The sequence below is a fragment of the Balaenoptera musculus genome, chromosome 6 (genome assembly GCF_009873245.2).
Source record: "Balaenoptera musculus isolate JJ_BM4_2016_0621 chromosome 6, mBalMus1.pri.v3, whole genome shotgun sequence".
In the NCBI taxonomy this organism is placed as follows: domain Eukaryota; kingdom Metazoa; phylum Chordata; class Mammalia; order Artiodactyla; family Balaenopteridae; genus Balaenoptera; species Balaenoptera musculus.
The window spans coordinates 108014480-108029175 of NC_045790.1; the positions used below are offsets into that span (position 1 = coordinate 108014480).

The window sequence follows — 14696 nt, forward strand, 5'->3', positions numbered from 1 at the left end:
AATAGGAAAAGGACAGGTGTGTTTGCTTCTATGAACTCCCTTTTTGGAGTGACATTTGGGTCATTTCCTCCTTCTCTGAGCTTCCGGCAGTTTTTCTTGGTCTCCCTGACTTCTCAAAGATTCCATTCAACAAGTTTTGATAAGAACATCCAGTTTGTCAGAATCCTCAGCTGTAGTTAACCTGATTCTGGGGGATGATTTCCTTAATGCTACAGAGAGTACTTTCCCAAATGTCCCACTCTGTCAGCATCATACTTATGCTTTCAAACAAATAACAACAACAACAAAACAACAACAAAAAGCCTTCACATCTCTCCTTTGCTTATGGAATAGAGCTTTTAGCTTTCCACAAATGGCTCCAACCAATCTTTGGAGGCTTCACGCCTCTGGCCCATGATCCAGCCAAATAGGCCTTTACTCACCGTCACCCAGGCCTCTGGGGCTTTTTTATGCCTCTCCGTCCTTCTAAAATGCCTTCTTGAAATACGCCTCTACCAGGGCTATTTTCCATGCAGCCTTACCTGATTCCCCTATGGGAAAATCATCTTTCACTCTTTAGAACCCTGCAATTCTTTGCATTTCTCTATGGCACCTGTCATATTTTACACTGAAATTATTTGTGTGCATTTCTTATACCTTTTCAGTGGGCAGAACTCATGGTTCTTTCTTGTTGTATCCCCAGTGGCATCTAGCTCACTGCCAAATGTCTATGTATTAGCTAAAAGATCAATTTTGCTAAAAATCTGGTGTCTGATCAATTTTTTTCTTTTCTTAAATTTTTATATTACTTTCCAGTCTCTCTGTGTGTATGTGCACATGCATGCCGATATACTTTTAAACATACTTTTCTGATTATAAAAGGAATACATGCTCATTATAGAAAATTTGAAATATAGTGAAAAAGCTGGAAAATTAAATTAGTCTGTAATCCTACCACCTATGGATAATCACTATTAAGATTTAGTGTGTGGGGGCTTCCCTCGTGGCGCAGTGGTTAAGAATCTGCCTGCCAATGCAGGGGACACGGGTTCGAGCCCTGGTCTGGGAAGATCCCACATGCCGCGGAGCAGCTAAGCCCGCGAGCCACAACTACTGAGCCTGCGCGTCTGGAGCCTGTGCTCCGCAACAAGAGAGGCCGCGACAGTGAGAGGCCTGCGCACCGCGATGAAGAGTGGCCCCCACTCGCCGCAACTGGAGAAAGCCCTCGCACAGAAACAAAGACCCAACACAGCCATAAATAAATAAATAAATAAATTAAAAAAAAAAAAGATTTAGTGTGTCCCTTTAGTAATTAAATTTATATACAAAATGGTTTTATATATTTTTTTGTGCTTCTTTACTTAAAAACAAAGTAGTCTCTTTTTGAAGACATAGATACTCTTCCGCAAACAACTTTGTCTTCTTCCATCCAAATCTCTTATTTCTTCTGTATGTCTGATTGGCTACGCACTGGCTAGGACTCCAGAACCATAGTAAATATCATGGTTGCAGGCATCCTTATCCTGCAATTCCAAGTAAGTTTTTTAGGCAGTATGTGAGGGTTATCTTTTCTCAGTCATTGTGTGTCTGAGAACGTCTTGAGCTATGCCTTCCATAAGAACAGCTTGGTTGGTTTTAAAATTTCTGAGTCATCACCTTTCTCTCTTAAAAATGTTGGGGACTTCCCTGGTGGCACAGTGGTTACGAATTCGCCTGCCAATGCAGGGGACACAGGTTTGATCCCTGGTCCGGGAAGATCCCACATGCCGTGGAGCAACTAAGCCCATGCACCACAGTTACTGAGCCTGTGCTGTAGAGCCTGAAAGCCACAACTACTGAGCCCGCGTGCCACAACTACTGAAGCCCATGGGCCTAGAGTCCGTGCCCTGCAACAAGAGAAGCCACCACAATGAGAAGCCCGCTCATGGCAACAAAGAGTAGCCCCCACTCGCCGCAACTGGAGCAAGCCCGTGCGCAGCAACAAAGACCCAACGCAGCTGAAAATAAATATATAAATAAATTTATTTTTCAAAAAAATTCACAAAATTTGATCTGTTACTGTATTGTTTTCCTAGGCCTGCCGTAACAAATTACCACAAACTGAATGGCTTAAAACAACAGAAATTTATTCTCTCGTAGTTCTGGAGGCTAGAAGTCTGAAGTCAAGATGTTGGCAGGGCCACACTCCCTCTGAAGGTTCGAGGGAGAAATCCTCCCTTGCCTCTTCCAGCTTCCATGGTTGCCAGCAATCCCTGACATCATTTGGCTTGTAGCTGCATCACTCCAATCTCTGCTTCACGTGGCCTCCTGACCTGCATTTCTGTATCTGCGTCTCCCTCTTTTCTCTTATAAAGACACCAGCCATTGGACTTAGGTCCCACCCTAATTCAGTGACCTCATCTTAACTTATTTAATTACATCTACAAAGGCCCTCTTTGCAAATAAGAGCACATTCTGAGGTTCCAGGTGGATGTAAAGTGGCGGCAGGGGGCGGGGAACACCATTCAAGCCAGTACAGTTACTTTCTGCCCTATAGTGTTCAGAAAGAAGCCTGAGACAGTTCAGTTTATTTTCTTTCTTGGAAACCTTTCCTGCCTGGATCTTTCTCAAACCTTCTTCTTTATTCTTTTATTTTAAAAATGTTTCCCATAGTTTCTCTGTGTCTTTCTCTTCTCATCAATTTTTCCTAAAATATTGCATCTTTGCAAATCTTGGACCCAGGTCTTACGTCACGGATGAATATTTTCTTCAGATATATCTTTGATTATTGCTCATTTTTTCCCCTTGAAACAATAAGGAAGATCTTTTTGCTGTCCTCTGTAGCTGTCTTTTCTTTCTCATTATTTTCATTTTGTTTTGTTCCTTTTCATTTTGGAAAGGCATCTCAAATGATAAACATACTACTGTCTCTGTTTTCTACAATAAACGTTTTGCTTTCCTCCTCCAATGAGGATTTTAATCCTACATTTGCATATTTTGTCCTCTTTTATCTTGCCCGCTTCCACAAGCTTTATACACTTGTTGCAAAAGTTGTCTTCTGTCTTATTGAGGACAACAACTGCTTTTCTAAACTTTTATTTTGGTTTCATAGTAAAAAGTGATGAGCTTCCTTTTTTAGTTTTCATGATCATATGGAGCATTTTTTTTTCTCATAACTCCCATGTTGGTGATTTTTTTTTTTTCCTTTTTACAAAATCTTCAAACAAAAACAAAGAGCTATTCAGACCTTGTATTTTCAACAGACAGAATGTACAATGGCCTGAGCCCTCATTGTCCTTTTGGGTACTGCAGCTTCTCTGAACCAAACGTCTGGATGGCCAGTGGTTGTGCAAAGCTCCCTGATCAATATCCAGAATCTAGCTGGCATTTATCTTGTAAAGCTCTGCTGGAATGAGATAGGTTTGCTGCTCTGAACGAGTAGCTCTAGAATTTATACATATAGCCAGGACTTAGGGGGCTCCAGGTAGCAGTCTGGTTGGAAGAGGAGTATTAAAGTAATGTTTGCTTAGCTCTTTACATAAGCTTGAGAAAATACCATCTGTGTAGATTAAAGAACGGGATGGAGATTAAGAAAGTTATATCTCCCCCCATCCCAGCCACAATTTGGTGCCCCCAGCAGCTTGGCATATTGACAAAACCATGTTCCCCAGGGTGCTCTGCTACCAGGACCCTTCCTGTCTGTCTCCTTACCTATGGCACGTTGCTTATGAAGCCTGCATTTTCTAACATGGACTTTGTCTCCCTTCCTCCCCACATCTTGCCCAATGTGTTCTTGGAGAGAAAAAGAGGTGCTGGAATGGCTGGGGCTACCTTAAAATGCAGTACCTGTGCAGTAAAAGGATGACTCCCAATGTTTTATTGTTACTCTTCATATAGACCCAGTGTTTCTTAGCCCAAAGGAGGTGGTGAAGAGAAAAATTAATTGCCATCCAGCTTTCTGTAATGACCACAAATTTGCTCTGTTTTGGGCAACAAAGTCAGTGACCAAATATGTTTCCCAGTTCTTCTCCATTGGCCATACAGTAAGTAGAAAATGTCCTGATATTTTGGCCATAGGGTGGACAGTCAGTCTTCAGACTCATGAATTGTCATCTTTTGTGCTGAATCTTCACAAATATTTTACTGGGAATTTGAGTATCAGGGACTGCTAGTCAGATATTATTTTAATGAAGAAACCAAGATGGATAACGTTTGAGATGAAGGGTTAGATGACAGTACTCATCCTGACTTGCCTCAGATTTCTCAATAGAATAGGTGGAGAGGTCATTGCTTAGAAGAAGAGGTGTTTCTGGAGTGGCGATTTGGTGATTGACAAGTCAGGGCCAAGATGGGAGATGTAATGGGAAGTGAAAAAGGAATGGATAAAAGAACTGGGGAGTGGTAGTGAAGATCTAGCCATGGTCAAGAAGCACGAGCTTGTCGTAGGCCTAGTCATATGGAAACATGTTTCTTTGAACACAGAAGGGAAGTATGAGAGTTTACTTGGTAGGAGGTGATTGAAAACTGGGACTTGACTTGGTGGGCTTAAGTAGAACTCAGCAGTACAAAGGTCTATGTGTTAGTAAATTCAGTGTTGATGTGATTAACCACAGATCCCCAGCTAGAATGTGTACCAGAAAGAGCCAGCATGGGTTATAAGTCAGGTACTGTGATGACAAGTCTATACCAGTGTGGGTGAGAGCAGGTTTGGGGTCTTAGTAGTGGATGGCAAAGCCATGAAGTTAAGTGAGGTCATTGGATTTGAGACAGCTGAAGGACGTGAGCTCAAGACATCAGATAAATCATTGTGATGGACGTTGAGTTTGCTGAGGATGGTGGCCAGAGATGTGGATGATAAGTCTGAGCCCAGATCCGAGGCCTTGGTTGTTCTTTAGCCAACAATTATCTTCCTAGCTGGGGAATCTTCTAACCAGTTCAGGTTCTCTGACATGTGCCCTGGTGCTCAGCTCTCCAGCTGGCCAACCTCCCAAATCTTTTCTCCACCCCATGGCACAGGCAGAATAGGATGGAGGTGAAGAGTGGGAGGAAGAAAACATTTCCTCTGGTCCCCATCTCCACTCCCTTGCCTCTCGCTGCAGACAGCGGAAGTGAACCAGACTGACCAGGAGAAGTGAACCAGGGGCCCAGGAGCAGCACTTGCCAGTCAGGGGATGGCTTATTCCACCCATGTTCAGGCCTTATCTCCCCACCTTTTTTTGATGGAAACATTTGAACTTTCTTTCTTCCCTTCTGAGCCATACTTTCTAAATCAGGGGTATGGATGTGTGTCAGTGTGTCTACATGTCTGATTTGCATATGCAAATGGTCTCCTTGACCAGTATTTGTAGTTTTTAAAATCTACTTATGTTGGAAATCATTTCTCAAAGGTCCTGTACATCTTCCAGAATAAATTGCATTATAGTGACAAAACCTGCAGGTCCCCAAGGCAGAGCTATCCCTCCAGCCTCTGACCGCCCCCAGTGCCCCATCCTTACTTCTGTGCTGTGGCATTTAACCAGGTTATGTGTGATTTATCTGTTTACATGTGTGTGTCTCTCTCTCCCAGTAGGCTCTGTGCTCCTCCAGGGTAGGGATCATGTTGCATTTGTCTTTATAATTCCAGCAGTTAGTACAGGCCCTGAGAAATTAGTTCTCAATAATATCGGAAGAGTGACAAATGTTTAAACAGACCTTCCAAGAGTGTAAATGCAGCACTGAAATGGTTTAATCATACTAACAATAATCAGGGCATTTTATATTAATCATTATCCTATTATTATTAAAATGCATATTGTTATAACATGATTGAGCACTTCCTATGTGCAGAAACGATTCTAGGCTCATTCCATGTTTTATATTATTGAATCCTCTCCACAAGCCTAAAAGCGGCTGCAATCATTGTCCTCATTTTAGAGATAAGGAAAATGGAATTTAGAGAGGAAAAATTAAGTGATTTGCCCAAGGTCACACAGCTAGTAAGTGTGGAACTGAGATTTGAACCTGATCAGTTGGGTGCCAAAACCCACACATGTAACCACTCATTTTAAAGAGAGGAGATAGGGGCGGGGGATGGAAATCTGAAATATTATTTTTAAACATATAATTTACACAAATTTTAAAAGATTTTTTCCCTAGGTTAAAATACTGTTTCTGTGACTTATATATACCTGAATGCCAAGTACCCAGTGCATGATAAGCAGAGACCACAGGGATCCTAGCGCTGCTTAAAGTATGGAAACAGACACCAGCCCAAAGAAACAAAGCAATTCAGTAGAGAGGAAAGAGCCTTTTGTTTTTGAAAATTTATGTATTTGTATTAATTTAGGAAATATTCTCATCTAATTGCCTCTAATATTAAACTAATAATACTTTTATTTACAGTAGTTAATGAATAACACTTTATTCTTCCTTTTTTAATTTTTTCTTTTACATTAATTTGTTAAATCATACAGATGGATATTATTGCTTGGATATTACTTTTTTCCAGAAATAAAACATCTAAGACATTGAACACTGTTTAGTGTTAAATGAATCAGTTACACTTTGGCTGAAATTAGAAAGCCTCTACTCCAGATATTAAATTACATGAATTTCCACCGTTTTTAGTGTATTTAACTAACTGAAGGTGTTTCAGCCTGAGAAACTGAATTGATCTTGGTCACCCAGAGTTGCATCAAGGTCCAGCATGTCACAGTCCTGTCCAGGGGAACTTTCCGTGACTGTGGAAATTTGTCATTTGCTCTGTCCAGGGTAGCCATCACCTGTGGCTACTGAACACTTAAAATACGGACAGCGCAACAGAGGAACTGAGTGTTTTTTATTTTATCTCAATTAATTTAAAATTAGATTTAACTGGGGCTAGTGGCTCCAGTATTGACCAATGCAGGAACTCTAAAGGAATCCCTCACAGGACCAGGCAGATCCTAACCAAGTGATGATTTGATTTGCTTTTTCCCTTTCCTCTCTTGGGCGCAGTCCTCCTCAGTACCGATCCTTTGGTGTATGACCAGGTTAGAAACGTTAGACAAAATAAAATAACGTAAAAATCATGTCTTTTTTTCTTAGCATTACTCATGTTAAATATATGTTAATTCCCTTTCCCTGAACTTCTGCACCAAAACAAACTCAAAAGAATGCTGCTATTTGTATCTTCTGTAGGGAAACTCTCCCCTGCGTTCCGGTGAGTGAGGGTGTGGCTGGCAGGTGGAAATGGGGCCCTTCCCCTCCTTGAAGACCCTCTGAGCCAGGACTGCCTCTGTGGGGTGGTGTTCTGACAACCTCTCCAGTTCTACAGTTATTGGTGTATTCAGGTTTCTTCCCCTCCTTAAAAGAATCTTCATTATGTATATTTTCCTAGAAAATTTCCATTTCACTGAAGTTTTTGGTAATAGTCGCATAGTCTCACATGGTATTCTCTCACACTTTAAAAAATCTCTTTTCTTCTTAGCAATTATATTTTCTTTATTATCACTCTGTGTATTTGTGTTTGCCTTTGATTTTTATTTATTTCTTTATTTTATTGAAATATAGTTGATTTACATTATTGTGTTAGTTTCAGGTGTACAGCAAAGTGATTCAGTTATATATATGTGTATATATACACATTTATGTATATACAGGTATATATATATTTTTTCAGATTCTTTTTCATTTTAGGTTATTACAAGATATTGAATATAGTTCCCTGTGCTATACAGTAAGTCCTTGTTGTTTATTTATTTTATACATAGTAGTGTGTATCTGTTAATCCCAAACTCCTAATTTATAAAAATACGGAATGCTTCACAAATTTGCATGTCATCCTTGCTCAGGGACCATGCTAATCTTCTCTGAATCGTTCTAATTTTAGTATACATGCTGCCGAAGTGAGCACTCTTTGCTTTTTAGAATCAGACTTGCTGGCCATCTCTTGGATGTGTTTATCAGTTCTACTGCCTTTCTAAATCTGTAATTTCTGCTCTGATCTTTTATTGATTCCTCCCCCCTGCTTTCCTTGGGTGTATTTCATTGTTCTTTTTGTACCTTCTAGCAGTTAATGCTTTAGTTCATTGTTTTTATTCTTTCTTATTTAATGATGAAATGATTTAAGTATCTGAATTTTCCTGTAAATACAGCATCTACTGCATTATCTGTTTTGATAGGTACTGTTCTCGTTGATGTCTGGATAGTGTCCAATTTTAGTTTTCCTACTTGACCCAAGAGTTTTTTCAGATGTATATTTTTAAATTTCCCACTTTTTTATCCTTTTGACGCTAACTTCTCATTCAGTTGCACTATACTAAAAAAATCATCTGTATAGTTTCTGTTTTGCAGAATTTATTCATGCTTGCTTTTATCCAATATTTGATCAGCTTTTAAAACTTTAATAGATTTTCTTTAAAGGTATGTATTCTCTGTTTGTACCTTGATAAATTCAGTATATGTCTATTAAATCATGCTTATTAATTTTATTATTTGATTTCTCTGTAATTCCTTACTATTTCTTGCCTTGACCTATCAGAGAGAAATATACTAAAATCCCCCATTTTAATTATAATTTTAGAAACTCCATCTATTTATAAGAGTTTTGTTTAATAATGAGTGTCTATAATTATTATATTTGGGGAGTGAGTAGCTCTATCTATCCATGTACCATAACTTTTTTTTTTAACTTATTTATTTTATTTATGGCTGTGTTGGGTCTTCATTTCTGTGCGAGGGTTTTCTCTAGTTGTGGCAAGCGGGGGCCACTCTTCATCGTGGGACGTGGGCCTCTCACTATCACGGCCTCTCTTGTTGCGGAGCACAGGCTCCAGACGCGCAGGCTCAGTAATTGTGGCTCACGGGCCCAGTTGCTCTGTGGCATGTGAGATCCTCCCAGACCAGGGCTCGAACCCGTGTCCCCTGCACTGGCAGGCAGACTCTCAACCACTGCGCCACCAGGGAAGCCCCATAACTTTTTTAATGATATTTTTTTCCTAAGTTCTGCCATCTGATTTTATTATTCCCTCACCATTTTCTCCCCAACTTACCATGAATATTTTTTATGTTGCCTTTCTTTTTCAGGATTATCTTATTGTATTTACTGTATTGTTTTATTTTATTATCTCTTGCAGCTAGTTGGATTTCATTTGTATTTCCAATCCTTGAGTCTTTCTTCCTTTAATAGAGGAGTGTAGCCCATTGATATTTATTGTAATGTCTGTGCTGTTTTCTCCAATGACCTCTAGGAGGTGTTCCAGACTCCCCGTTATCCACTTCCTCATTTTACCCCTCTCCCTCACTCCATCCTTTAGGAGTGCAGATCTGGACTGATCAGATTAAAAAATATCTTATTGGTCACTGAACTCCTGGGTAGACAGACCACTTGCAAAGGTCAGAGCACATGTGGGAATGTCCTTTTTGGACATTTCTCCTGAAGAATAACAAAGGGCCAGGTATACTCCTGTGTGAGGAGACTGCCTGACTCCCTCCTCTCTGCTGGCTTTAGAGGGGTGAGATCTCAGATTGCCTTGCTCTCTACTTTGTTTCTAAACCTTTCGGGCTGGTCTGCAGTAAATAAAGGCATTCTCTAGTTGTGGTCTAGCTCATTAGTAGGGGACCTTACCAGAGGGTAGTTGGTCTACAGAATGATTTGGTTGGCCTTGGGTTCTCTGCCCAAAGACCATCTTAATAACACCCCAGTCCATTATTCCTTGTATTTTTCTCTCAGGTATGTTCTCTGTGTTTTTGATAATCATTTTCCTCTATTTATCTCAAACTGATATTCTAATCTACTCTTTTGGGGTATTTTCTTCTCAGTATCTAATTTTGAATTCACTATGGTCACTGTGAAATGTGGTCTACATTTCAAAATTCAGAAACCATGCTTTTACATCAGAAAGCTGATCACAGATTGTTCCATATTCATAGATCAAGTATCCTCCCAAATTATTACAATTAGTGATGGCCTAAAATTTCCTTGTGCTTTTTGTAGTAAATTATATTTCCTAGAACATTTGCTCATATACCTCAAGTCAGTTTCCACATTTTAAATTATGGACTTGTCATAGGTTTCATGATTTTTTTCTTTGTTCTTCCTTGTAGGGTATGTTATAGGGTATATAGTTGGCTTAGAATATCAAAATGCAGTTAAAAACAAGTGTATTTCTCTATCACATCCAGCCAAGCATTTTAAGTTGTTGGGTGGCTGTGCCCCACACATTCAGGCTTGGGATGAACCCACTGTCTTCAATATGGACTTCGAGGTCTCTCTGGTCATTGAGGTTTAACCAGTGGAGGGAAAGAGCACGTGTGGGGGCACCTCCCCTCTCTAAGAGGCTGGGATCCCTGAATGCCACTGGGACTTTGACCCACCTGCAAGTGGGGAGATGAAGTCAAATGGCCACCTTGAGGGAACTGTGGTCTAGCCATGTGTCCGGCTACAATTCCATTACTGTGGAAGATGGTGAGAACGGATTTTGGTGGCAACCAGAACTTGTACCACGTGGAAAGAGTCAGAGGAGAGGGCTTCTTGGTTGTGCAGTACTGGACATTTAGATGAGTTCTAGTAGACATTGTGTCATTCCTGAGTCAAATCTCCTTCCAACAAAGGGAAGAGTTTATAGATTTTTAATAGTTTTAATTGGCCAGATCAAAGGCTTATGAGGAATAATAGAAAGAAAACTACTGATAGAAACAGCTTCTCTGCTGTGTTAAAAGGATATTTTTTTCCTGGAATGTTATTTTTTTCAACCCCTCGTTCACTGGAGCACTGTCCCCTTTCACGTCAGGTGGTGTACCAGTCCTCATCAGCACCAGCCTCCACGACACCCTCTGGTTTACTTAACCAGCTGCCCGAGCCAGCTGGGGGTTGGGGGTGCGGGGCAGGGGAGCTCTGGGGCTGCCATTCCACTTGCCAGCGAGAGTCACTTCCCCAGTGTGACTGGTAGGTCGCCTTCCCACCTACTGCCCGAACACCCACCCTCACCTCAGACAGGCCCTGCCAGCATGAGCTCAGCAGTGTTAGTTTGACCTTAGCTGGACTAAGTTACTACTCAGGCTGCCTTTCCCTTGCAAATGGTGATTCAAGTGATTTCGTCTGTCCTTCACCTTGGTCTTTCTTTCATCATAGACCTGGTAGAATCCCTTTGAAATTTCTTGGGTGAGTAATGAACCTTCTTGGTTTCTGGGGCTAGAGTAGATCTTACCCCCAGTCTTATATCCCTTTGGTCATTTCCACAGGGATTTGGCATCCATCTGTTCATGGATTTCTTGTGTAATAAATATTTAGTGAGTATCAATACTGTGTCAGGCAATGAGCATAGCTCTGGGGATGCAGTGGTGAGAAAACCATAGTCTTCCTGGAGCTTCTCAGTGGGAGTGGAGGGGGTGCATGAGGAGAGACAGGCATGAATCAGGTGATGGCACAAAGGAATGGCAATCAGAACCCTGAGGCCCTCTCTGAGACTTGCAATGGGAGCCTTTCCCAGGCAGTGAGGTCAAGGAAGGTGTCTGAGCAACGGGGGCTGTGGTGAAATTGAATGATAAGGAGTTCATGAGGGGAAGCGGGGAGAGGAAGCCCTTCCAGGTGAGGGGGTCCCGTGCGTGCACATCCTCTGGTGGGAAGGGGGGGGGATGCCAGGATAGAGATGGGATCGTGGGACAATCAGATTCGCAGTTGCCAAAATCCGCTGCGCTTTGATGTGAGGAGTGGTTTGGAGAGAAGCGATGGTGGGTGGATGCACAGGCCAGTTAGGAGATGGTTGCAGTCACCCAGGGGAGAGATGACAGTGACCTGATGGAGATGGTGGTGGTGGCGATGGTGACGGTGATAGAGTTAAACATGTTAGACTAAGGCAGGAGTTCAGGGTCTTCACGGATTTTGTGATTATAGTTCAGAGGGAGCTAAATTCTTTCTAACCATCAACTCATTAAACATGTCCTTCCTTTCTTCTTCTTAAACCTTTCAATCAAGATAAGCGATAAGCTTCTTGTTCTAATCTCAGCAAAGGAAAAGGGCATCATAGCCTGTGCCCAGCAGTGTCTGGAATATAGTCCACCACTATTTATACCTGTTATGTGAATGAATGACTGAATCAGTGAATGACGGTCAGGTCTTCTCCCAAGCCTTTGAGTCCTGGATGAGACTTGCTATAGTGAGGACTATATCTACCAACCTCTAATACAGGGATGTGTGTGTCACCCTCTCTCTTTATACGCCTATGGCAGACATTAGTAATTGATTGCGGCTCCTGTCAACAATGTGTGACAGTACACATGGAGTATTACCAACCAGGGAAACCCTTCTCAGTCTTGGTGTCCAGAGGTAGATCTGATACCATGTGACCCAAAGCGCCCACCGTACTCTGCCATGTGGCTCAAAGTCCCCAAGCAAACAGACACTCATGCAGGACATTCCCAGGGCTTAGAGATCACCTTGCAGGAGCTGAGAGCAAAGGTCAGACCTCTCTTTGGGCAAATTAAATTCTTTTCTACATAGCCTCTATTGCCCATCTTCAGTCTATCAACAGTGTAATGATCTGATGATATAAAAGCTAAACATATACATAAAAATCTTCTTCATAATTGTTTTTAGAAATTATTTTGCAGGATATAGGTTAGGTATACATATAAGTTAGGACCTTATCATGGACATTCCATGGAGGAGGGTTAAGTAGGGTAGTGGTCAGATGAGGGTAACAGGCTTCTGGAATCTGACTGCCTGTGTTCACATCCCAGGCCTACCACTGACTTAGATGTAACCTTGCCTAGTTATTTTAACCTTTCTCTGCCTCAGTTTCCTCATTCATAAATGAGAATAATGATAATACCTACTTTGTGTTGTTTTTATCAGAATTAAATGAGATAATACATGTTAAGGCCAGAGGAGTACATGGCACGTAGAAGCTCTCAATAAATATTAGATACTATTATTTTTGTATTTATCACGGGAAAAGTTTATCGATCTTTTTCAAACAATTTTCCTTGGGAAAAGTTGTAGAGTTTTTCCCTGAAATTTTTCCATTTATTTTCACACTTTCATATCTCTGAAAGACGAGTAAAAATATGAGATAATCATTCTTAAGAAATTGTGTATCATTTTACTGGGTAAGACTTGAGAAGTGCCCCTCTGGGCAAGTGTGTTCTAATGGGATTTCTGGGATATGGAAATCGTTGGCAGATCTCTGCTGCAAATTTGTGGGCAGATTTAAAAGGTTAAAAAAAGACATGTCATTTTCCTAAGTTGTTCCTAAGTTGCTACTGAGAAATCTAGAAGATTTAGGAGAAAGTAAGTTAAATCTTGAGTCAGTGATTTTAGGACTGATGCACCAAGCACTGATTTCTTTTTAACTCATCTCTTTTTAGCACCGAGCTCCTTGAATGGAGACTGCCTATTTGCAAGCGTCGCATTGCTGGAGCTAAAATACAGTCTGCCAGCCTTGGAAGGGACTAATTGGCCTTTTGGAAACTGTTTGAAACTGAATGAAGCTCAAGAGCTTTCTGTGATGTTAGTAGAGCCTTGAGTTTCTGCCAGCCATTAATTGTTTTTTAGGCTTTCCTGTGAAGGCAGCTGAACTTGAGACTTGGCTTTCGGTTTTGCCGTCTGTGAGCTACGCTTGTCCGCGTGTGACGTGTGTTAAGGTTGTAGGGAGCATCACCTCGAAGCTTCAGTATTGGAATATGTTCAGATTTAGATTTGATGCTCTTGTTTTCCACTCTTTTGGGTTAGGTGTTCCTCACTCTTCAGCTTCCTAAAGACTGGGGCCCACCTGTATGAGGGCGTGGCTGATAGAGCTTCCAAGAGGCTGTTAGCTCTAGGCTGGGCCCTCCAGCTCTCTCTGGATTTGACTTACTCATAGGAAGAAAAGGACAGATGGAAGGGGCATTGCAAATGGTGACCCAGCTTCCTAACTGAGTGCTCTTTTGTCCCCCAGCTTATTTCTAGTGATGCCGATGGAGCCATCCAAAGGGCCGGAAGGTTCAGAGTGGAAAACGGCTCTTCAGATGAGGTAAGGAAGTCTGTATCATCAACAGCAGACAATCATGGTGCCTGTGATACAGCCGTGAGCAGCTTGTGATCCTCTTTTCCACAGAAGACCTGCCTAAATGGAGCCCAGGAAGGGGTCAGTAGGGCTCTTCAGAGTTTTGCTTGAAGCAAACAGGAAGGGAAAGTGCCATCATTCTTTGTATGGAAGGTGCTATTAATAGAGTGACACGTACCCTTTGAAAGATCTGTAATAAAGCCAGGTAGACACATGAAGGTGGTCTGCCAACAATGGGGCCAAAGACAAATTCACAGCCACAGCACCCTTTGTGAATGGCCCCTGGAACCCTAGCTCTTACCCTCTGCCAGGCTTGTAGGCTTGGAACTGCCGTGTGAGCAATGTCAGGGTCCAGGAGAGAGATGCAAAAAATTACTGTGATTATAAAATGTCGTCTTTATTCAGAGAAGACACCAAGAAAGGAGGCCATTCCTGTCTGCCACTGCTTGGGCCCAAGCCCTCTTTCTGGGCTCTGCTGGTCATCCTCACCATAGGCCACAGGGACTCGCCTTGCTGGCCTTTCTTTGTTAAAACTTCCACTGCCCGCTCCATCCCTTGGAGTCTACCCCCAGAACTGCTGAGTGCTATCTAAGCCCCCCAGTTTTTTCTTCTTTGCTGCTTCTCTGAGAGGCAGACCATTGCAGTGCTTCAGCACCCCCAGCTTTGGCATCAGGCAAGCCTGGGTTCAAGTTCCAGCTCCCCCACCTCCTAGTTGTGTGACCCTAGGCAAGTAAT

General features: G+C 41.8%; 1 protein-coding gene and 1 non-coding gene across 2 annotated transcripts in view; one reads left to right on the forward strand and one right to left on the reverse strand.

The window, feature by feature from the left end:
- GARNL3 (GTPase activating Rap/RanGAP domain like 3) overlaps positions 1-14696 on the forward strand; it is a 110662-nt gene that overhangs the window by 12476 nt on the left and 83490 nt on the right. The window contains 1 exon segment of the mRNA XM_036854452.1: positions 13854-13928. Coding sequence (XP_036710347.1) covers positions 13854-13928 — 75 coding nt within the window.
- Positions 7725-7831, reverse strand: LOC118897633. The gene has a single exon (XR_005020519.1). It is a non-coding gene; the product is annotated as a U6 spliceosomal RNA (small nuclear RNA).